This window comes from Nyctereutes procyonoides, unplaced genomic scaffold (genome assembly GCF_905146905.1).
Source record: "Nyctereutes procyonoides isolate TBG_1078 unplaced genomic scaffold, NYPRO_anot_genome, whole genome shotgun sequence".
In the NCBI taxonomy this organism is placed as follows: Eukaryota; Metazoa; Chordata; class Mammalia; order Carnivora; family Canidae; genus Nyctereutes; species Nyctereutes procyonoides.
Genome location: NW_026575032.1, coordinates 7,623,904 through 7,645,850, shown reverse-complemented (window position 1 = coordinate 7,645,850; position 21,947 = coordinate 7,623,904). Strand labels below are relative to the sequence as shown.

The window sequence follows — 21,947 nt, the reverse complement described above, 5'->3', positions numbered from 1 at the left end:
TCTGCTCCTAGTTGGAACTTGGTATATCCTGCTTTCAGGTAATTAGTGTAGATAAGTTTCATCTGGTTAACAAGTTATGAAACTATTGGAAAACCAGCAATCAGAAGCTTGGGACTGGTGCTAACAAGCTGAGTTAGAAAGGGAGTCTTTGGCATGGGTCTGAGAATGGAAGCCATGGAGTATGAGAGCTTGCCTTGAGGCTATGTGATGCGGCTGACTGCTTCTTCCCCTCCAGTTTTTGTGCTAAAGCTCTGATGGTGGCCTTCTTCCACTTCCATCACTACATTGTCCTTCCTCCCCACAGGATCTCTGCGTATACCTTGCCATCTCACATTCCTCAGATCACCACTACTCAAACATCCTGGCTTCAAGAGAGCCTTCCAGCCTCCAGACTAGGTTAGGGCCCCTGTATTTCTCATAAAGTGTGCTGTATTTTTTATTCATAGCACTTGAGAAAATTTGTAATTAACTCTTTTTGAATTTTCAGTGTTGTCTCCTCTCCAACAGTCAGCAAACTCCTTGAGAACAAGACTTATGTCTGCTCCCCTTCATTATATTCTTAGCATTCAACATAGCTTCTGGCACACAGAGGGAATGAATAACTGAAAAAGAATTTTTAAGGACAGGACCTTAGAAAATGTCTTCGTTTGTTGAATGAGTTCAGGAAGACGAGTCATTGAAGGAGACTGAACAGCAGCAATGAGAAGGTTGTAGCCAAGAGAATCCAATATGAAAAAAAACTAAAGGAGGCAGGGGTTCTTATGAGTTGGAGGGGATAAATGGTTGCTAGTGTCAAAAGCAGTGATGGGATGAAATAATACAAGTATGATAGTTAAATGATAATTAGGCACTTAGCTTACTTTCATTTCCTAAGAATTTTTCATTTGATTCTCTAATGTAAATTTCTTCCCATGTCATTCACAGACTAATTTCCATGTAATGAGTTATGTTCATATTCATGTTTATAGAATATAAAATTTATTTTTAAAAACTTTTAATTAGAGAAGATGTTAGAATTATATCGTACCAAAAAAATGAGACTGTAAGAAGAAACACTTCAGAAACTAACATTGTAGGCAAATGGAATGTGAGTATGATGATTGTCCTTTTTCAGGAATTAAATCTAACTTCCCAGACTCATTTCTTCAAGGTAAATCTTTTAGCATAAGCACTTTCTCCAGACTTTGGCCACAGGATCTCCTCTTTACATTTGAATGTTGATAACCCTCTCTCCGGTTGGATCCCTTTGAATACTTAGATATTCGTCCCAGTAAAGGATAGGCTCCTAACAGGCAGGTAATAGGCCCTTCTTGCCTCTGCTGAATTTGAACAGACGTAAGCTATGTTTACCAACAGAACTGAACATGCATGGTTATTTTTCTTTGAGAGAAGTTTGTTGGCTAATGATTACTAAATGTAAAAACAGTGGAGTTTTTGACTTCTCATATTGGTCAGTCTTGCCTTCATTTACAGAAACAGTATCATTTTTCTGTGAACTGTATTTTAGGAGACCGGAAATGAATAGGAAAGAGAGAAAAGAAATGATATAAATCTGAAATTGAGGACAACACAGCTAGTTCATTTTATTTATTCATGTTTCTTTATTTGTGTCTCCCTGAGGAAGAAAAGAGATATGATTACCTCTTCTTCCCTTTGTATACAAATATGCAAATTGGGGCAGCCAACAATCTTCTAATTTCTCCTCTGGTGTGATCACTATAACTACCCCAAATATGGGAGAACATTAGCAACAATTCAGTCATTCGTTTATTCAGCAAATATGAATATTTCATAGCTGCACAGTCTGCCAAGCCAACTCTCAGACAAATCAAGGAAGAATGAAAAAATACTTTAAACATTTTGGTATAAATTCTGTTCTTTAACCATAATATATTTTATCAATTTTTCCAAAATAGCAAATCTGTAATGGACTTTTTTTTTACAAACATTTTAATCAAAAATAGTTTTTTTAGTTTATTTAAAAATATATATATACATAGAGATAGGCGCTCAGAGGAGACACACACTGCAGTACCCCTAGTGTTATGTATGAAATCTGTCCCTTACCAGCCCTTCAAACTTGTGTGACTTTTGGGCAGTATTAATGGTCTTAGTTATTTATATAGAAATGAAATAAATATGTATATACTTAAATAACAAAAATCATAGGATGGGTGGGAAGGCATCCTTAACTTTTTGTAACACTGGCAGTCATCCAGCTACCAAGGAATGAAACAATCTACTCTAAGGAAGATGTTCTTAGAGCCTGAGGATTCACCACAAAACAGGCACATGTGCCCCACATTCCCGTAGACTCCCCCATATACTAGCTCTAATACCACTCTTGTTTCTTCCACTCAAAAGTATACTGGAATGTAAGCATGTGATCATAACATTATGGAGCTAACTTTGAATCTTCTCTAGTTTATTTCTTTCTAAATATACATTCTTAAAGTTCACTACTTTGTTTTTAGAAAACAAATTACTGCTGTTATTGTGCACCCCTGTTGAAATTCACTGGTGTGGAAGGAGTGGGGGTACTCTCCCTTGAGATGACACAGGCCACTTTCCAACAGTTTTGACCATTAGAAGGTTCTTCCCTACATCGAACTGAAATGTGTCTTCCTGCCTTAGTTCTACCTTGTGCAATAGAGTAAGTTTAAGCCATCATACACGTGGCAGGTCTTCAGCCTTTAGAAAATAATAATCGTTCTCCCTGCACTTAATAGACATCTCCATCTCAGAGGACTTGGTTTTGAGTCCCCTTGCCAACTAGGCACTGGTCTCTGAAAGCGCTCCAATTTTCATATATCTTTCTTTATTCATTCAATAAATATTTATTGAGCACCTACTTTACACCAGGTATACTTGGGATGCATCAGTCTTATGGCCAGAACCAAAAATTATATTCAGAATAGGTAGTAAAAAAAATTATTCCCTTGTTCTAGATCATGAGAGATGAGAGGGTAAGTGATTATCTAAGTAGAGGGAAGACAATGTATTAGAATCTCCAGGGCATAGGTACGGTTCAAACTACGTACCCTTCCCCTTTTCCCAACCCCAAGAACAGACTGACATAGTCTCTTAGGGAGACCTGCTTTGAGAGTTACTCTAGTTAGTGACTCATGGAAATGTACATGTAATTTCTCATTAGTATTTAGAATGAGAAAAACTATTGTAGAATGTGTACTTCCATCAATGCAGCTTAGTTCACTTTTTTGGAATTTGAATTTCACTGTTGGAGATATTGAGCATATTGTTGACTAAAATCTTTTCCAAAGGTTTTGTTGCTAAGCCAGATCTTTGCCCAAGAAGCCAGACTGGTCATTCATCTCTTTTACATTTTATTATGTTATTGCAATGTGCTGAAGTCCTTTGAACTCCAAATCTGTCATCCAGTTTGTTACTTATAAGCACAGGGACTGTGTCTGTTCTATTTTGTTTTCATGCTGGGTTTCTTGCACGATTGACAACTTCTTATTTATAGCAATGCCATCTACAGATTTGGTAAACGTACCACCCATATTTTCATGATAATCATGAAAAAGATGAGAACTAGACAGATGTGAATGCAGTTGATCTCTTAGATCACACCAACCACCAGCTCCCCTAATGGATAATTAATCAGGATCCATGGGGCCTGGTCTTCGGCCTGTTTCTAATCTAGCCCATTTGCTGCTGCTTCACCATCACACTTTCTGCCCAGAGAAAGTTCCTTTATGTCACAACTGGCATACTTCCCAGACCTAATCTAGTAATCCTGCCCAAGAAGAAAATGTAGTCAGATTTTTTTTTTTTTAAGGATTGATTGATTGAGAAGGGAAGGGAAAGAAGGAGATTCCCTGCTGAGCCCAGAGCCCCACTTGAGCCTTGATCCCAGGACCCTCAGATCATGACCTGAGCTGAAATCATGAGTTGGCCACTCAACCGACTAAGCCATCTGGGTGTCCCAAGATATATTTCTTTTCAGTAAATCCATGTAGTAGCCTAGTAATCACTTTTTTAAAAATTTTATTTAAAAGACTTAGGGATCCCCAGGTGGCTCAGTGGTTTAGTGCCAGCCTTCAGCCCGGGATGTGATCCTGGGGTCCCAGGACAGAGTCCCACATCAGGCTCCCTGCATAGAGCCTGATTCATTCTCTCTCTCTCTCTCTCATAAATCTTTAAAAAATAAAAATAAATATTTAAAAGCCTTGAAGCTTGGGATCCCTGGGTGGCGCAGCGGTTTGGCGCCTGCCTTTGGCCCAGGGCGTGATCCTGGAGACCCGGGATCGAATCCCACATCGGTCTCCCGGTGCATGGAGCCTGCTTCTCCCTCTGCCTGTGTCTCTGCCTCTCTCTCTCTCTCTGTGACTATCATAAATAAATAAAAACAAAAAAAAATTAAAAAAAAAATAAAATAAAAGCCTTGAAGCTTTTAATATGGCATGGAAATTCATTGTTTTCATTGTATTTTCAAAGAATAAAATCAGCAAAATATGCATAGAAAATCTGTTAGCACTAAGATTTTGAAGATTAAAAATATGAGACTAGCATCTCCTTTTCATATAAACTATAGGGGATAAAAGAGCATGAGAAAAGTGCACATTTCTACAAATAACCAAAAGAATGCATTGGGGAATCTTTCCCCGGATCTACAGTAATCATGCCGCTCTGTGGGACTAATATCTATTTATTGAGCACCTATCACATGTAAGATACATGCTTGGCATTTTGCATTTATTACCTCTCATAATGCAACAAACCCACTGGTTCAGTATTACCCTCGCCTTTCCAGAGATAGAAGGGATTATAAAAGTTAAGCAACCTGCTTCAACTACTCCTAAGTACTCCAAGTGAGAAAATGCCTTTGAAACACCAGGTTTCAAATACCATGCTTGTTTTGACACAGGAAATCAGTTAGGCTATCAGCCACTTTATACTTATTAAAAACAATCTAACATATTTATGATTTTCTGGTAAATATCCTTTTTTTGGTGAAATTGTTACCACCCACTAAAGAAATCTGAAAACCTTTAAAAGAGGGTATTCTGACTTCCTTTGCTTAGATCTCAATTTTCCACTAAAGTTACCTTTTACGTTATAGCACATTTCTTTTCAAGGTTTGAAAAAATTACCAAATCCCCCTAGATAGGAAGATGCTTTTCCTAAGAAATTTGAAGGTTTCCAGAGTTCTTGATTGAGTGATAACAATTTCACCTAAAAAAAAGTGTCCTACCAAAAAGTCATAAACATGTTAAATCGCTTAGCATTATAATAAAGTGGTTGATAAAATATTGTATGACTTTTTATGTCAAAACAAGCATGGGATTTTAGAGCATGATGTTTGAAAAGTATATTTACTCACTTTAAGTACTTGGGACTAGTTGAGGCAAAGATCACAGGGATTTACTATGAAAAAGAGAAACTCAAACAATTCAAACAGTAAAGCTGGAGCAGAGCCATAATTAGCAAGAAAGAGGGAACGCGCCCTTTGAGGCCACTACATAAGGGAGGAAAACACCACAGAAAACGATTTGCTTCATAAAAAAATTGTATCACACCGGTAATAATCCTGAAATTAGAATTTCATCAGCCAGATTAGTGGGTAAAATAACCATAATTAACCCATAATTATAAATGCACTATTTCAAACAGTCATATGTAAGCCTTAGTAGTGAGACTATCAGGATACACTAGGCATACATTAGGAATGACACGTTTTTTATTTTATCTTTGCTCTTTAATTTGGCATTACTTATTCTACACTTGATCTTAACCAAAAGACCGAGAAGAGACAACTTATTTCTAAAAACTGACCAGACTTCTTGTACTTTATATCACAAAAAAAAAACAGATTGAAGGTTTTGTATGGCATCAAAGTCTAAAGACAGTAGTCTTAATTCCAGACTTATCAAGAAACTGTAATTTTACCTAATTCTCTTTAACCTTCCAAACGGTGTGTCAGGACATAGGGAGAATTACGTTTTTGATGGCAGTGTTATTTTCTTTGATCCTGTATGCACATATTTTATCTGTAAACGTGTTACATAAATATATATGAAATGAAACTAATTCCATTCTCCCTAGAAGGCAGGGACTGACCACAGCTGAGAGTGTTGCTCATTATCCATTAGGTTATGTCCAGTCATTCAACCGGTGCATGAACATCAGGTTTTAAGCCAAGATTATTAGCTTTATTCTATAGAAATTCATTGAACTAAAGTTCACATGTATAATCCTCCGTGTACTTGAGAACCCACGGACTGCTTGATGTGAACTTTCCATTCGGAGGCAGTAAAGCCCAGGGAGCTCAGTCGCAGCCTGGCTGGGGTGAACGCCCGCCCAGCTCTACCACCAACGGACTTGGAGCGACTTGATTTCTGTGCCTCCGTTTCCCCGTCTCTAAATTAGTGGTGCCTACCTCACATTGTGAGGGGTACACGAATTAGTATGTAAAAAGCACAGACCAGTGTCTGCCATTTGATAAGCCCTTGTAATGCTCTCCAGAGGTCTGAAGGAGCCCCCGAAGGCAAGCAGAAGGACAGATTCTGTTTTTCCCGGAGGTTTTCACTATGGCGATCCCAGTGTGAAGGTCATAAACCACTGGGTGGGGGCGGGGGGATTTCGGCAGCACGACTGGAGTCAAGTACACAGGTAGAAGGCTGCTGCAATAATCCAGGCAAGAAATGAGGAGGCTTGAACCTCACAGTAGGTGGTAGCGATCTAAGGACCCCCGGGCTCCAGGCTTGAATGCCATTCTCCAAGGCGGGACGGGAAGAAGGCCGGGCACCGCCCGCAGTGCCTGGCACTGGCACACCAGGAAGGCCGGCGAGCTGCGCTGCACAGGCCTCCGCTCCACAGCAGGGAGCAGCTGGAGTCAAGCAAGCAGAGGACACTTGCTTTAAAGCGCCTCTTCAATGACCGGGGCAGTCAAAGCTCTTCTCTCCTACCCCAGACTAGAACACCTCATCTAATGCAGTTCTGAGCATTAAAGGGAACTCATACTGAAGATTTCAACCTTGAAGTTAATTGCAAAGTTTGCTGCAGATGCCTAATGTTTCAAAGGTAGACTCGGTTTTCTAAGTCATCTGGGTAAAAACACGAACACGAGTCCCCGGTGCCACACTTCCCACCACACGCTGCAGAACTGCCAATGACAGGCCCTTCCTTTGGCTCCTGGGGACTTAATTTCCCCAGGGAACGCTTGTGGTTATTCAACTTGAAGACCTTGCAGGAAGAACCACAGTTATTTCTCCCTGGGGTCTTAGAGCAGGCAACATGGAAGTAAACAGTCACTAAGAAGGAACAAGGAGAAATAAACAAGCTTTTAGCCAAATGTATGAACAATCCACGTTGGGAAAAAAAAAAAAAACGGCCAAGATTTTACAAGAATTATAAACTAGGGACAGTGATGCCACCCTGCCGCGGTTCAGAATCTATAGGAGCACGCAAGCCGTAAACCCACAGCAGCTCTGCTGGTCCCAATATAAAGGAAGATGCATTTCATTCTCTGATTTCTGCGTGTAGTGGTTAAATACAGACGGCTTCAGGCTGGGGAAAACAGAACCAGAAATTAGAACTAGGGTCTAGGCCCAGTCCTGCCAATGCTTAATGTTGCCATCTTGGACCTACGTCCTTTGTGGAATGCGGAGACTGCCCTTGTCCTAGTGGTTCAGAATTCTGTGATCAAAAGAAAACATTTAATAAAACTACCCTCTGAAAAATTATTTTTGAAGGACCTCACCGTCTTCCTGTCATTCAGGAACAAACAACATTTTTTGCTGCAGAAGGCTCACCTGTCAACATGTTGGAGAAATCAAGGCCTTGTTCCTAATCACAGGCTACCATTTACTAAATTCCTCGTGCAGGCCTCAGGAGAAGTTTATGAACTTGCTTTAATGGAGGTTTGTGCAGGGTAGGTGACTTGGCAAAGGTCACAAGGCCGATAAGCTACCCCGTTCAGCCCGTAAACCCAGGGCTCTCTAACCCGCAGTCTAAGTTGCTTCAGCCACAGGTTACTCTCCGAACAAAAACTCTTTGGGGAAAAAACTGCAGGTGGGGAAGACTACAAATCAAACCATTACCACTTTTCAGCGTCTCACCCTCAGAGTTCAGAGTTGAGCCGACAGCAGCCCAGCCCCAATCTGTGCTCTTCTCCCACAGTCACAATCTTGTTCTGTCCCCTGCAGCCCTGAGGCGGCCGACATACACCAATTCAGGACCACTATGGCACATACATCTTTAAATACTTAGCAAAATCAGATTTCAAAAGACACTTAAAGGGATCCCTGGGTGGCACAGCGGTTTGGCGCCTGCCTTTGGCCCAGGGCGCGATCCTGGAGACCCGGGATCGAATCCCACATCGGGCTTCCAGTGCATGGAGCCTGCTTCTCCCTCTGCCTCTCTCTCTCTCTCTCTCTCTCTCTCTCTATCATAAATACATAAAAATTAAAAAAAAAAACATTCAAAAGACACTTAAAAATGTATTGCAAAATGTACAGCATTTATTCACATACAGACAAAAAGGCACAAATTCTACTAAATAGTTCAACAAAAAAATACAGCTGTCCTCAACTAGTTTTATAAATACTTTCAAAAAGAGGGTAGAAATAAATACAGGATTGGGCCATGTAATATAAAATAGTCATCTCTACATATACTTTGTTTAATTTCTGATTTTTAACTCTTCATGCACCTTTTTTTTCCAATTTTAGCTGAATGGACACCAAGCTAGGCACATAGTGAAAAATCCTCTGTACAAGGTTACAAATGTAATGACAAGTTTGTCCATTTCAAAATAATTAAGATTTGTACACAACACATAGAACCCTTCATTTCGATTTTGTTTATAACCTAACAAATGACATTCCAGGCAACTTTACAAAAGTTTAACTAGCCTACATTTTGACATAATACATTGATCATAATCAAAGATATTTCTTGGTCAGGATGCACAAGGAAAGATAAAGCTTCAAAGAAAAGAAAAGAAAAGCAGAGCGAATGGCTCGTACTAAGAGAGTGCAAGTGGGTGGGGTGGGTGGGTGCTGCGTATGGCCGCCTCATACAGAGTTCCCAGCAGGACGTGAACTAACTTACAAAGCTATCATTACACTGTCAGAGAAACCGTGCTCTATACCATTTGCATTTCAAAGCAGGAATAAAAAGTGTGGGCTTTTTATTTTTGTGTGGGTTTTTCTTTATTTTTTTTGTTTTGTTTTTTGTTTAGTTTTTTTGGTTCAGCATAACTTGGAACGTTTGAAAGCTTTTCAACCTAAATGTGGGGAAAAAACAGGTAAGGCATTATTTTTGCACAAAACTAGCATTCCTAAATAGTGCAAATGAATCTGTTACCTCTTAAAATGGTGAGAGGTCATATACTTACTAAAATTTAGATTTTCTTTCTATGGCTTGACAGATTACCCCTCTATATATTCTACTCTCACCCAGAGCTGTTGCTATGGTCAAAAGGGAACTGTAAAAAGTGTCCACCTTTCTTCTGTATCCAGCAAAAATGTTTTCGCTCATAGGCAAAAACTCTGGTTTTTAAACTATGCTATGAGTCAATGTACAACTTGGATTCTTTAAGAAGCTCCTAAGATCTGTAGCAACAGCTTATCTGGACAGCAGTCTCTCAAGATGAGCCCCATAGCTCAAAAATAGTCAATCTAAAAACCTGGGTCATTCTTTCCCCTCCCCTGAATTAGCTACTAAAATGTATTCGAAAAGTTAAGACTTGGTCTGAAAATGTCATACATACAATGGGGATGCATCAGATCTACTATTTGATCATCCGATAAAACTTGCATAGCAAGATGGAATTCAATAAGCCTTTTTTGCTGTTGACAATCACCTGGAAGACTTGAAAGGGAACTACAGAACTCAAATCATCACTCGTTAAGTATCAGAATGTCCCTGCCACATGGAAACAGATGTATAAATGAATCGGGAAATCTGAATACTGATAATAACAAACTAAGGATAATTTAGGGGAAATTGGGCTTGTTCCAAGTGCCCATAATTCTAAATCTCGTTGCTATTTAAACTTTCCTTCTCTTAAGTTTGATTCACAACTACATTGAATTCCAAAGAAAATTAACAGGACCTTAACACTATCCACTGTCTTAATACATAAGCACTGCAGTGAGTGCAAAAACAGAACATTGTACTCAAATTTAATGCTAAATTCATTATTGCTGATAACTTACTAGTTATTGCCATTTGCAATTAGAAAGTCCAAGTTACGAATTGGAGCTTAGAACTCTGACTCCAGGAAACCTGTTACACTTCAGTCTCTTTCCCGTATCACCTTGGTCAATGGTAAGAGGTTATCGCAACTTATTGCCTTTCTACTGTTTTTAAAATATAACCTATTTTGCTTTTTTTTTTTCTTTTTTTCTTTTTTTCTTTTTCATTTTTTTTTCCTTTTTCTTAAGGAATCCGTTCATGTTGGAAGCCCAGATTCCCCAACATACGCACTAGTGGTTGGCTCTGGGACATAGGTCACCAGAGTCTGGAAGTTCATCACTTGAACTTGACTAGCCATTAGTATCGTTGGAAGCCAGATGGCCAGGTATTGCCCAAGGCCAGGGAACTCCCAAGCTGGCCCAAAAGGCAGTGGTTAGGGAAGAGGAAGGTCAAGAGGACTGGTAAGAATGGGACCAACTGCCCTTTCTCACAGACAGAACTTTCTAATGGCTTCACTCTCCTCCACCAGTCCCATACCCACAACACACTCGGGTGCTTCAGGCAGCAGGACCTGCTCCACGTACCCTACATCTGCAAGCTGCAGCAGCTCTGCCCTGGCCCTTCAGATCTTCCAGTACTGACCTTTTTGAAAATTCTCTCTTCCCCATCTGCTGATCTCATTCATACATGAATTCCCTAGAGTTACTGAAGCTTCGGAGCTGCTGCCTGTAACTACAATGCAACAAAAACAGCCTCGGGGGCCAAAGTATAAATATGACTTCAACATCTACCAGTCCTACAAAGTAAGTTTTATGGGCTGTTAAATGGTACGTGAGGGTTTCTCAAGAACTGCATCTGATTCCGCGTATTCAGGTAACCAAGAGTTTGTGCTTTGGGAAGAATACAGAGGGCAATGCAAACTCGTGAGGCTTCCGCAAGCCTTGCCCTCTGCAAAGACTTATTTCATTCATTCTTATTTTAGTGTTTAATTCAGCCTCTAGTCTTAGTGTCTGACGGTTACAATCTACTCTTGTGTTTCCTCAACAAGTTGCAGATAACACACTTCTCACAACAATGAATTATAAATGACTCTGGAAAAAAAATTCAATCTGACTTGCAAGTAAATGTGTGTGTGTAGCTCAGGAGTGATGGATGGGTCTCCGCTCGTCCCCCACGTCAGAGCTCTCGTCTAGCAACTCCACGGCAAGCCCGCAGCGCGCCCGCAGCGCTCCCACACCGCCTCAGTTTCATCAAGAGGCCAAAATGCTTCTCCTGATGATGTCTGTCCTCCTGCTGATAGTGCTGCTGGCGTGTATACACTTCTTTTCCGATGCCTCGCTCTCTGAGTCACTCATCTCGACATCGGGGACGTACCCGTCATTCTCATGGTCAGATTTCAACTTGTTTTTTGCCCTTTCCTTGGCTGGAACTCGGCCTAAGCCCAAATAGGGGTAGTCTGAGTGCTGGTGGCAGGCCCCGTCGTGGGCCTCTCCCTGCTGCTGCCGTTCCCCCTTCTTTGGAATCCGGAACCCTCCCCAGTTCTTCACTGGGCTGGCAGGTGTCGTAGGCACTTTGACTGCAGTCTGGTTATAGTTCACTCGGATGAGGGAGCCGTTGCACTTGGGCACGATCTCCTTCCTGGAGCCGGGCGCCGACTGCCCCATGCCAGGGGAGGCGGCGGCGGCTCTCGGGCTGTCCAGGTGCCGCTGGGACGGGTCCGTGGGCCTCAGAGGCTTGTGACTCTGTTTACAAGGTCTGTCCTTGAAGTCTCCCCTGCTGAGATCACAATGAAGACGATGGTCTCTTCTGTCCCCGGAATCTGGCATCACCACGCCATTCTTCTGTTGTGCTGACACGAGACGGGCCTCCGCAAAGGTCTTTTCAAAACTCAAGAAGCCCTCTGGGACCACCGTCCCCTCCCTTCTACCACACAGGTCTGGCTGCTTCGGCAGGGCTTTGCCTCCGCTCCCAGTGCTGTGCTGCAATGGATCTCGCTTATGGGGCTTTTTCAGCGAATGGACCAAGGAAGTGCCCATCTGCTTCCTGAAGAACGCGGAATGCCACTTCAAGTCCTCGATCTTGGGGGCGTCAGGGCCCACAGAAGGACTGTTAAACAAAAGCATGTTTTCCAAGGAGGAGGAGGACCAGGAAGAAGAAGGCACACCTACAAATATACAACCACAAAGAAAGAAAAATTACAGAAGCAGACCCAAAACACCACTCTAGGTCCCCAGCATGGCCCGATTAACACGAACTTCCCACCCAACCGCACAGTGTACAACCACCCAGCTTATAAGAATTCACACACGAAAATATCACCTGCCCTAAGAATCTGCGTTCAATCTGCAGACTGAATATGCTGCGTTTTCTTAAATAGCCGAAGCTCACAAAGGTTTCCATGAAGCGACCTCCCCAGAAAAACCTTTCCCTTCGAACCATGTAAGCAATCTTTCAAAGAGGAATCCACGCAGAATCCATCCAGTCAGTCAGCGCCCCTACCCCTGCACATGGTTAGGCACCTGCTCCCCGACGCGACCCAGAGCCCACCCAGCAGTGCGGGGCCAGGGGCTTTCAAGTTGCCCTATCTGGGGGGCGCCTGACTGGCTCAGTCAGTTAAAGATCTGACTCTTGATTTCCTGCTCAGGTTGTGATGTCAGGGTCTTGGGATCGAGCCCCACGCGTGTGACTCCACATTTGGGTAGCGTGGAGTCGGCTTGAGATTCTCTCCTCCTGCCTCCGCCTCTGCCCCTCCACCCTGCGTGTGCTCTCCTGCACCCACGCACTCTGAAATAAGCAAATGAATAGATACATCTTTAGAGTTTCCTTCTCCAAGTAAATACGAGCTACGAGGAGGACAAATGTAAGTAAGTACATGAAACAAGAAAGGAAGGTGCTTAAACTCATTCTTGACACACAGCAAAGGTCTTTCAAAATCTTTCCTATTAAAAAAACAAAAACAAAAACAAAAAACAAAATCTTTCCTATTATATGCAAAGCCTATTTGCGGAATTAAACTGAACTGGCATCCAACACGTGGGTAACTTAAAATGGTGTTTTGCAAACATTTTTCCTACAATCCCAGTAACTAAATTTCAGAACGTAACCCACTAAAAGCTCACACTTCATGAAATATTAGCCTCCTCCATCTGATGTGGCACTCTTACATTTTCTATTCTATGTCACTTGCTTTTGATGCTGGTGACCCACTAAACTCCTCTCACAACCAACTAATAATGACTCATAACCCTCCGTGTGAAAAACCCGGGGTGAATTTTTAACACACTGGAGTTTATCACAAGGACCGTGTTTCTGCAAGAGCCTCGAGGACATCTGTAAAGAGTTGTTCTCCTGTTCTGTGTCCCGTAAGGTATAAACCGCCGGAAAAACCAGGTTCAGCCGGGCAGGAGCCCGTCCGAAGCCTCCCTGCTCTGCAGACACGAACACGGCGTGTCAACAGAGCGGGGCTAGCAGCTCCCACTGCTGAGCTGAACACGCTTGCTTTTCAAGAAGCAAACCTTAGAGTCAACCTTCACGAAGCCACACTTCTGTGTCTCCTCCTCAGTCACGTACTGTGGGAAAACAAAGGTAAGAGGGATTGTCATTTTCTAAACTGATTTCCATCTACCTGGGATCCACGTCTCTGAAAAGCCTCAGACTTCTGACGTCACATAAGTGCTGTCCCCACTGAGGACACACTCAGCCAGCAGAATGGCCCTGACCGTTCTCAGCTTCGCACGCGAGCCTAAACCCCAGACCCTGACTGACACGTGTGAATCACGGCCATCTCCTCCACTTCACCTGGAACCATCTACCTTATAAGACAGGAGATCCACCTGGGACATGAATAAGAACACAACTGAAAGTTTAAAACTGGGATAAAAGGAAAAAGAAGAGGGGGGGAGCATCCTAAAGGGTTTCCACTTCATTCCCTGGGGCATCCTGCAGAAAGCTTAACGTTGCTTTCAACCCAACATACTTAGTATGGCTCGTATCTCAGAGGGGAGGGAGGGTTTGTTTACCTTCTCTGGAACAGCAGTAGGATTTCATTACAGCTGTGTCACACAAAACACTTCCTAACCTGGTTAGGAATCTCAATCTCTTACCCGCGTAAAAACCTGAGCCATGAAATGCAAAAAGCAGCTTGCAATATCCCTGAAAAAGGACTCCTAAGTGAAATCAGATGAAAATGCTCCTTGCAGCTTATTTTTATAGGTAATCACTCATTACAGAACTACTGAACAAGAGCCACGGGACGCCCCTCCACGGGCAAAACTCCACGGGCCCAGCCTGCACGGCGGCAGCTCTGGAGGCCGGTGACCCGCACCCCGCAGCCTTCCGCGCAGGCTGTTTGCAGTAGGCCACGAAGGCAGGGGATAAACTAGGTCCCGCTCCTGTGCACTCAAGTAGGAACAGTGAGCGAAACAAGTCCACCTGAAACAATCCCGATCAAACTGCTTTCGCTTATGAGCCCTACTTATAAAAACCTATTTTAAAAGTTTTACAACTAATAAACTCTAACTAATGATGCATCTGGAAAATATTTACTCTCCGGAAGAAAATATCTAGGAGAACATTAGTACGTTAATGCCATTAGTATTAACGAGGTAACGACTCGAGACTAGCATTAAGGCCCCCTAAGCTGTCTTTGTTCAGCTGACCAATTTACATCTAGCTCCGTGTATCCGGAGGGTTTCAGGTAAACCAGAATCTGGATTTCAACATAACAGGAGGTAACCGCTTCTTTGTTGTTTCTGCGTCCGTCACCTACAGAGACAAGAAGCCACAGAAGCAGGCCAGTCAGCCTCCTGTGGCCGCACAGCGCAGTGCGGCCAATGCCACTGCTCCGGCCCTCGGGCAGGGCCGGGCCACAGAGACCAGCTCCCCGAGGACCCGAGGCCTGGCCGAGCCCTCGGCGGCCCTCCTCCTCCGAAATCCTTCCAGATGCCCGCTCGGCAGGGGTCCTGCTCGCAGCACCTCCGTGCTCAGAGACCCGCGAGGGGTCGGGGTCCTGAACCTGGCGTCTTACAGATGGAGAGTCCCAGAGACCTGCCCTGGGTGCGCTCCACCTCCAAGGAACGGTGTGCTCTCCGCAGCGCACGAAGCGGGAATCTTAGTTCCCTTTTCCACTTTACCTCGCTCAGAGCGAGGTAAAACACACCGAATAAATACTTGGTGCTGAATCTCAAAAATACTCAAAATTCCACCTATTCCAAAACGTCCACTGGGAATGTGCTCCGAACATGGACGTGTGCCTGGAGTACACAGTCTTAACGCTGCTTATTTACCGTCTGTTACAGGTGGATCCAAAGGCTAGAGAATCTGTAAATCTTCCCAAGTGTCCCCATGAAACTTTAAGTTTATCGAGTGCTTTGCAACACAATAGAGAAGTTGCCCTTAACATTGGAGTCTCAGAAGAGCTCCCAGTAGGAAGCTTGGGAGCTCAACCCCACATTACACAGGAAGAAGTCAGGGAGCCTCAGAAAACAGGCTTGCTTGTTTGGCCTGTAGGTAGAGGATATGGGATTCGACCCCTATTTGAGGTCAGATTCATAGCCCTTTTCCCTACGGTGTGATGCTTCAAATGCCAAAAGATTTTCCTTGAATATGAAAGTCTGTGCTGCTCGGATTCTCGTATAGCATAAATAAAAGAAAATTCGCCTTTTTTTTTTTTTTTCCCTTAACAGAACGTTAAGGCTTACAAACCCCTGCACTATTGTTTGACCTACAAGAGCTTAATGCATACCTGAAACTCTTTCTTGCTCCAAGAGCTTAGTGTAAAGATTGAATATCTGTTCCTGGACTTTGCACACAGATCGCTTAATCTTTTCCCTGCGGGTCACCATGTAAGTGAGGTTCCGAACCTAGAACGTAGAGAATAAAGATTCTAAGTAAGCAATACATTATAACGGTACTTTGGTGTTTTTCCTTTACCTGAGAAATTTGTCCTACTAGGGCCATGAGGGGCATCTGAAATCAAGATGTACTTATACATTTTATCCAAGCTCTAATCTACTTTCGGGCTGCTAACTAGGATTCCACACACACCCCTCCAAGTAGGCAGAGCAACGCAGAAGAGATTGTAGGAGGAGCTCCAAACAAGCCCTGCGGCCTGCACCACACCCAGCCTGGCGCCCACCCCAGCAGAAGACCGCTGGGCTCCAGGTCCAGGCTTATCACCCCCTCAATATCCTCTTCCTATGAATTCTATGACCTAAGGCTTCAGAGCAGCTCGGAAGCCACTCTATCCAGCATCTATCTCCTGAAGATAGAATTGGGGAAACACAGGGTCAAAAGGGCCATCTGAAGAGCACCTCCCCCAACCTCCCGCCAAAAATTATCCCTGCACAGAGCTCACTAGTAGAAGACCAAATGGTCACCAAGAAGCCAAGGAAACTTTTCTGTCAACTAGACGGTATCTGAAGCTCACAGGCAGCTAACGTGTTCCTATAGAACATAAAGCTAGGGAACGTCCCCGCCATTGCCCTGCTGTCAGCACCTCCAGTCCAGCTCCCTGCAGGACACCGCCTTCTTCCACGTTCATTTGTAAATAACTAGAAAGACTCAAGTGCTGAGAGCTCCACTTGGTATCTGATTGGCAGCCACCGGGGATCACATGGGGATCACATGGGGATCACACATATACACTCACTACCCAAACTATCTCGACACCTAGAGGTATTCCCTAAACAGGAACAAAATAGTCAATAACCAGGCCATCTTCAGTCCTAGAACCTACTGGGAAACCTGACCAGGTTGCATGCGCCTGAAAACCCCAAAGTCAAACGCAACACGACGGGCTGTACTCGAACCTCCTCAGAAGAGGAGACCAGACCTCCCAGTAGCTCAGCGGTGGGAGCACAGGGGCCCTAAGAGCCCTCTCAGGTCCCATTTCCCGGGGCAGGGGAGAGACTACAGTCCCTGGAGACCCAGGGCTTGGGGAGGGGCCCCTTCCCCTGCCACCTTTCTTCAACCAAGGTCACCAACATCCTCTGTAAGGAGGGATGGCAACAGCCGCACACACAGAACTCGGAGCTCTGGCTCTGAGCCGGCGCCTCCCGAGGTTTCCAGTCCTTCATGAACCCTAGCGGTTCCAGCTGTTCTTCCTGGAGCGGTGTTCAAGGCCGTCCGGACAGGAGGCACAGAGACAACAGGCTGACCGGCTTTCACATTTGCATCGCGGTGGAGGTTCCTGGCCTAACACACAGGCACCTACTCAGGGACTACTCAGGATGTGCCTAACACCTCCTCTTGCTGTAGAGACGCGTGCGTGTGTGCGTGTGCATGTAGGTAGAATTAAAGAATTGAACAGAAAATCACCCTCCCGGTCTTGGAGTAAATATAAATACTATCTTGGTGGAATTCACCCCGGCTAAGGCCCCTCCTGACAGCCTCCAGGCCCAGGCCAGGAAGTAGGGGTCCTTTATAAAAATCCTGGCCAATGTGGGGATGGAAGTGGCTACCAGGCTACTACTGTCTTTGAGAAGTATGTTTCCACCGGGGGGTGGGGGGCGGTGGGTATTAGGCATGGAGGCTCAGAGGCAAGACCTAGACCCGTATCACAGATTAAAAACTCTTGGACAGGGATCCCTGGGTGGCGCAGCGGTTTGGCGCCTGCCTTTGGCCCAGGGCGCGATCCTGGAGACCCGGGATCGAATCCCACGTCAGGCTCCCTGTGCATGGAGCCTGCTTCTCCCTCTGCCTGTGTCTCTGCCTCTCTCTCTCTCTGTATGACTATCGTAAAAATAAAAAAAATTAAAAAAAAATTTAAAAAAAAATAAAAAAAAAATAAAAACTCTTGGACAACAGCTTTTACACTAAGGAATCGGACTTGTGGAAATAGGGGGCAAATTCTGACATCCTAGGAGACGGAGTCACACTCTTCACGTCCGATGTACAGCCAGGATACTTAGAGCTCTGGCCCTGGAGACTCCCCACGAAAACAGAGTAAAGGGAAAGCCGAGTCCCTGAACTTGGCCTAGTACCGGGCTCCGCGAGCTTCAAGCACCAGCTCCAGGAAAGGCCTCCCTGGCTGCTGAGCGGGCAAATCCCCCCATTCCCCTGGTCTCTGCTGAGAAACCTCTACCCAGAACGCCAAAAAGCCAAGGCCACGGTGGGTTTTCAGTGGGACAAAGCGCCCCGAGTCCACCAGGCCTGGCTTACCCCATGGAGGAAGGGAGCGCCCGAAGCCCTCCCTCCCTTCTGCACAGAACCCTCCTCGGGCACAGTTCCATCAGCGCCCCGGCTGGGACCGGAGGCTCTGCCCTTCAACATGCCCTGTTTGGCCCTTCCTCACCTTCAACCCTCCCCGGCTTCATCTGCCCCCAGCTGCCAGCAAGGAGTTCCCAGGAAGACCAGTCCGTGGGTGCACGCACACCTCCCTAAGCACAGCCAGCTTTCCCCAAAAGGAGGGATTCCCCAACAGAAACACGTGGGGACCCAAGACAGAATGCTGACCACTACCCCCAGCCCTGCCCACGGTTCTGGAGTCAATAGTGGGGGTTCCAAGACCTTGTGCCGCGCTAGGTTTCCAGGTAATGTTGCGGCTGCTTGGGGCCCACACTCTTGAGCACCACCGCCCTCAGGAATCCAAGAAGGGTCTCAAACACTGCTCGCACACTAGAGCGCGATACGTCATTTGTCGGGGGACAACTGTGGCCTGATTCTCGGTGGTGACCATCCATCCCACGGAGTGTCAAGTAGGGCAGTTGCCCAGGAGCTGGCCAGCCCCAAGCGCGGGGCACGGCTTTATCTGAGAAGGCACGCCCTTGCTTTACGGAGGTTTGCTGCATCTTTTAGACCAGGTCCAGGGGACAGGAACCCCACCAGAGCCAGGCGGCCGGCTCGGGACCTGGACACAGCCACAGACCACACCTCAGCAACCGCGTCTTCTTAAGGCTGTGGCTCCCCAGCCCTCCTCTAAAACCCGCTCCTGCCACCTCACTTTCCCTTCTGATCCAGAAGGTTCCCGGGTGTGGAATGCCCCCAGGTGTGTATCTGCAAGAGCGAGCCATTCCCATCAGCGTGCACTTGTTTGCTTCCCTAATGAAGGCTGTTGGTCACTTTAGGACTGACCGCAGCCTTTACGCCAGCCCCGTGTATTCCCGGACTCTGCGTACCGGCTACGAACCACTACTGTGGGGCTCAGCAGAATCCTAACTTCATTGAGAAACAAAAGTAATTTAGGATTTGTTCTGGTCACCCCCGCCCTCATGAGCCTTTGGCTTGATATACTTATTGTCTGTAATTACAAAGCACTGTGCAGCGCTCGGGGGAAAAGACTTCCAGGTTTTTTTGTTAAAGCCTCCACCATCACAGGCCTCGTGGCAAATTCTGGAAAACCTATCTTTCATTATAATGAGCCCATTTTAAACTAACACTAAATTCCCTAAAATCTCTTAGGCTTTTAAGAAAGTAAATGTAAGTAATGCCACACACACACACACACACAAAAATCCTGATTTATTCCCTGTTTCTCATACATCATTGGTATCATTCTACTTCAAAACCAACAGCGATGACTCCAAAAAAAAATGTTTAGAATTTAATTATAAGTGCGTGTTAATCTGTGTAACTGAAGTACAGAAAAGAGTTAGTACACCACAAGCATTTTCTACACTTTTATTCTGTGGTGATCATGAGACAGACACAGTCCAAACATGTAGACTTCCCGTCCTCCCTCCTGAGGACCAGCTGACTCCACAGCTCATGCACCCCAAGTACAGCGGTCGTCAGGCTGGGAATAATGGCTTCTCACCAGGATTCAGTTAATCCTCCTGATCCCCTTCTCCTCTCTTAACAAAAATGCCACATACGTGTGGTTGAGGCGAGGTCTTCTTTACACTCACCACCAGGGGGGGCATGGCAGCGGAAGCCTCCCCGCCTGCCTGTCTCCCCGCTGTCTCCCTGCTCGGAGGCCTCCGCCTAGACCGGACTCCTAACCTGCTCCAAGGGGGTCACAACAAGCTGGCCCGCAGGCACTCAGTCTCCTACTAAAGGGAAGTCTCATGAACACGTCCTCCTCCGCCCGTGCCATCTTCAGCAGGGCCATGCGGGTCTCTGGGAGATCTGGGACTTTGGGCTTAACACACTCCTCCGCTTCATCCCTGCTCTGCCCACCCCCGCACTTCACATCCAGGGGTCAGCTCCTCTCCCAGGCAGGTGAATCACTCCCTGCTAGGAAGTCAGGTGCTTGGGGAAGATGCATTAACTGTTTGAGGCCACTCGGGTGCCTTTCGGTGCAGGATGCGTCAGGCCAGAGGGCCTGGGTCCCCGCTGCCGAGCACTAATGAACTGAACGTGGGCTGCTCCGAGGCGCCTCCCCAGTTAGCAAGCCTCTGCCAGAAACTACGGGGACAGGAGGCCCCGGAGGAGGGAAGACAGCCCATTCCTACTACTCCCGCAGCAGGGAGGGGAGACCCAGACCCGGAGTCGGCGGTCGAGAAGTGCCATCAGCCGCGGCTCCGGGAGCCCAGGGCCACTACGCTCAGCAATCCAGCAGCGTGACCTAGTGGTGGGCTGAGCTCCCAGAAGCTCGTTGGTGGGACAGGCAGCCCCGGGCACCAGGGACCCCGCCCCGCCCCGGGCCACGCGAGCACACACGCACAGCAGAGCTACCCTGCCTCAGGTAGCACTTAGCACCTCACTGCCTGCAGTACCTTCTGGAACAGATACGCAGCTGTACGGAAGTTCATGCCCACACGCCGGCACCCACTGCCTGCTTGGGAATTCGCCAAGAAACGAAGGCGGGCCAGAGCGGCACCAGCACCCGGGTCTCCCCGGGCTGAACAAGAGCTCTTCCTACTTCACCCGCCCCTACCAGGGGTTCAGATCCACCTGGTTTTCTAACTCAGGTGGCACAAACGGTTCAGCCAACGCCCTGGTCATCTTCCTGGGGCTCAGGTCCCTCTAGTACTGGAATGAAGGGGGGAGGGGACACACCCCATTTGATCTTACAGAACCGCGTGGATTAGTGGGAAAGTGTCTTAGTAAATCACAGAGGAGCCCCCCGCTCTGGGGCAGTCTTACACGTATGTACAGGAGTTTACCGGCCCATAAATATATTGAACCAACACAACCTCATGCTGCAGTATGTACAGGGTCTGAGAGTAAATGAACTGGCTACCGTTCCTTGCTCTGGGCAAGCAGCCGCCTCTTTGCAATCTTCTTTTCTAAGTCACTACAAGGTGTCAGTGTCAATCATTACCCTCTCCAGGTCCTGCCGCAGATGAGTGAACAGCTGCAGCCTCCTAAACAAGACATCCTGCTCCCGCTTCGCTAGATTGTCCTCTTCGTCTTTCTTTGGAGTGATCAAGGGCTTGTTGAAGTTGACCTTCCTCTTCAACTTCCAGTACTGGTACAGGAAATCCACCACTTCCTCGGGCAGCCGCAGGGCCCTGGCCACATCCAGCAGGTTGACGAAGGTGTAGAACTCATCTTCCAGCTGTTGCAGCTTCTGCTTACGGACACTAACCCGGTGGGCCTCCTCCTGATTCTGCTCCAGGCTGGCAAAAGGCTCCAGCGGATTCCGAGGGGAACACTCAGAAGCCCCGTTCTCCTGAGCGGCCCCCTCCCCAAGGCTCTCCTCGGGTTTTCTATGTGAGCTATGCTTCGGGCAGTAGGACTTGAACTTGACTTCGTCATTCTCCGCCAAGATGGTCTTCATCTCCAGGCCCCGGTCAAAAGCACAGGTCACGTGGAAGGCGGTGCGGCAGTTCTTCACAGAGCACTGCAAAGAACACAGAGAACAAGAGAAAAGACGGTCACGGAGCCACAGTGGCTGA

At 46.0% G+C, this 21,947-nt stretch overlaps 1 protein-coding gene across 8 annotated transcripts in view; it reads right to left on the bottom strand.

Annotated features, from left to right (window-relative positions):
• Window positions 1-8,464: 8,464 nt before the first annotated feature.
• JADE1 (jade family PHD finger 1) overlaps window positions 8,465-21,947 on the bottom strand; it is a 64,754-nt gene continuing 51,271 nt past the window's right edge. For all 8 annotated transcript variants that reach the window (XM_055316949.1, XM_055316953.1, XM_055316950.1 and 5 more), the window contains 3 exons: window positions 21,371-21,892; window positions 15,911-16,028; window positions 8,465-12,331 (listed from right to left, as the gene is read on the bottom strand). In XM_055316949.1, coding sequence (XP_055172924.1) covers window positions 11,418-12,331; window positions 15,911-16,028; window positions 21,371-21,892 — 1,554 coding nt within the window. In that variant the 3' untranslated portion in view covers window positions 8,465-11,417. The remainder of the gene's footprint in view (window positions 12,332-15,910; window positions 16,029-21,370; window positions 21,893-21,947) is intronic.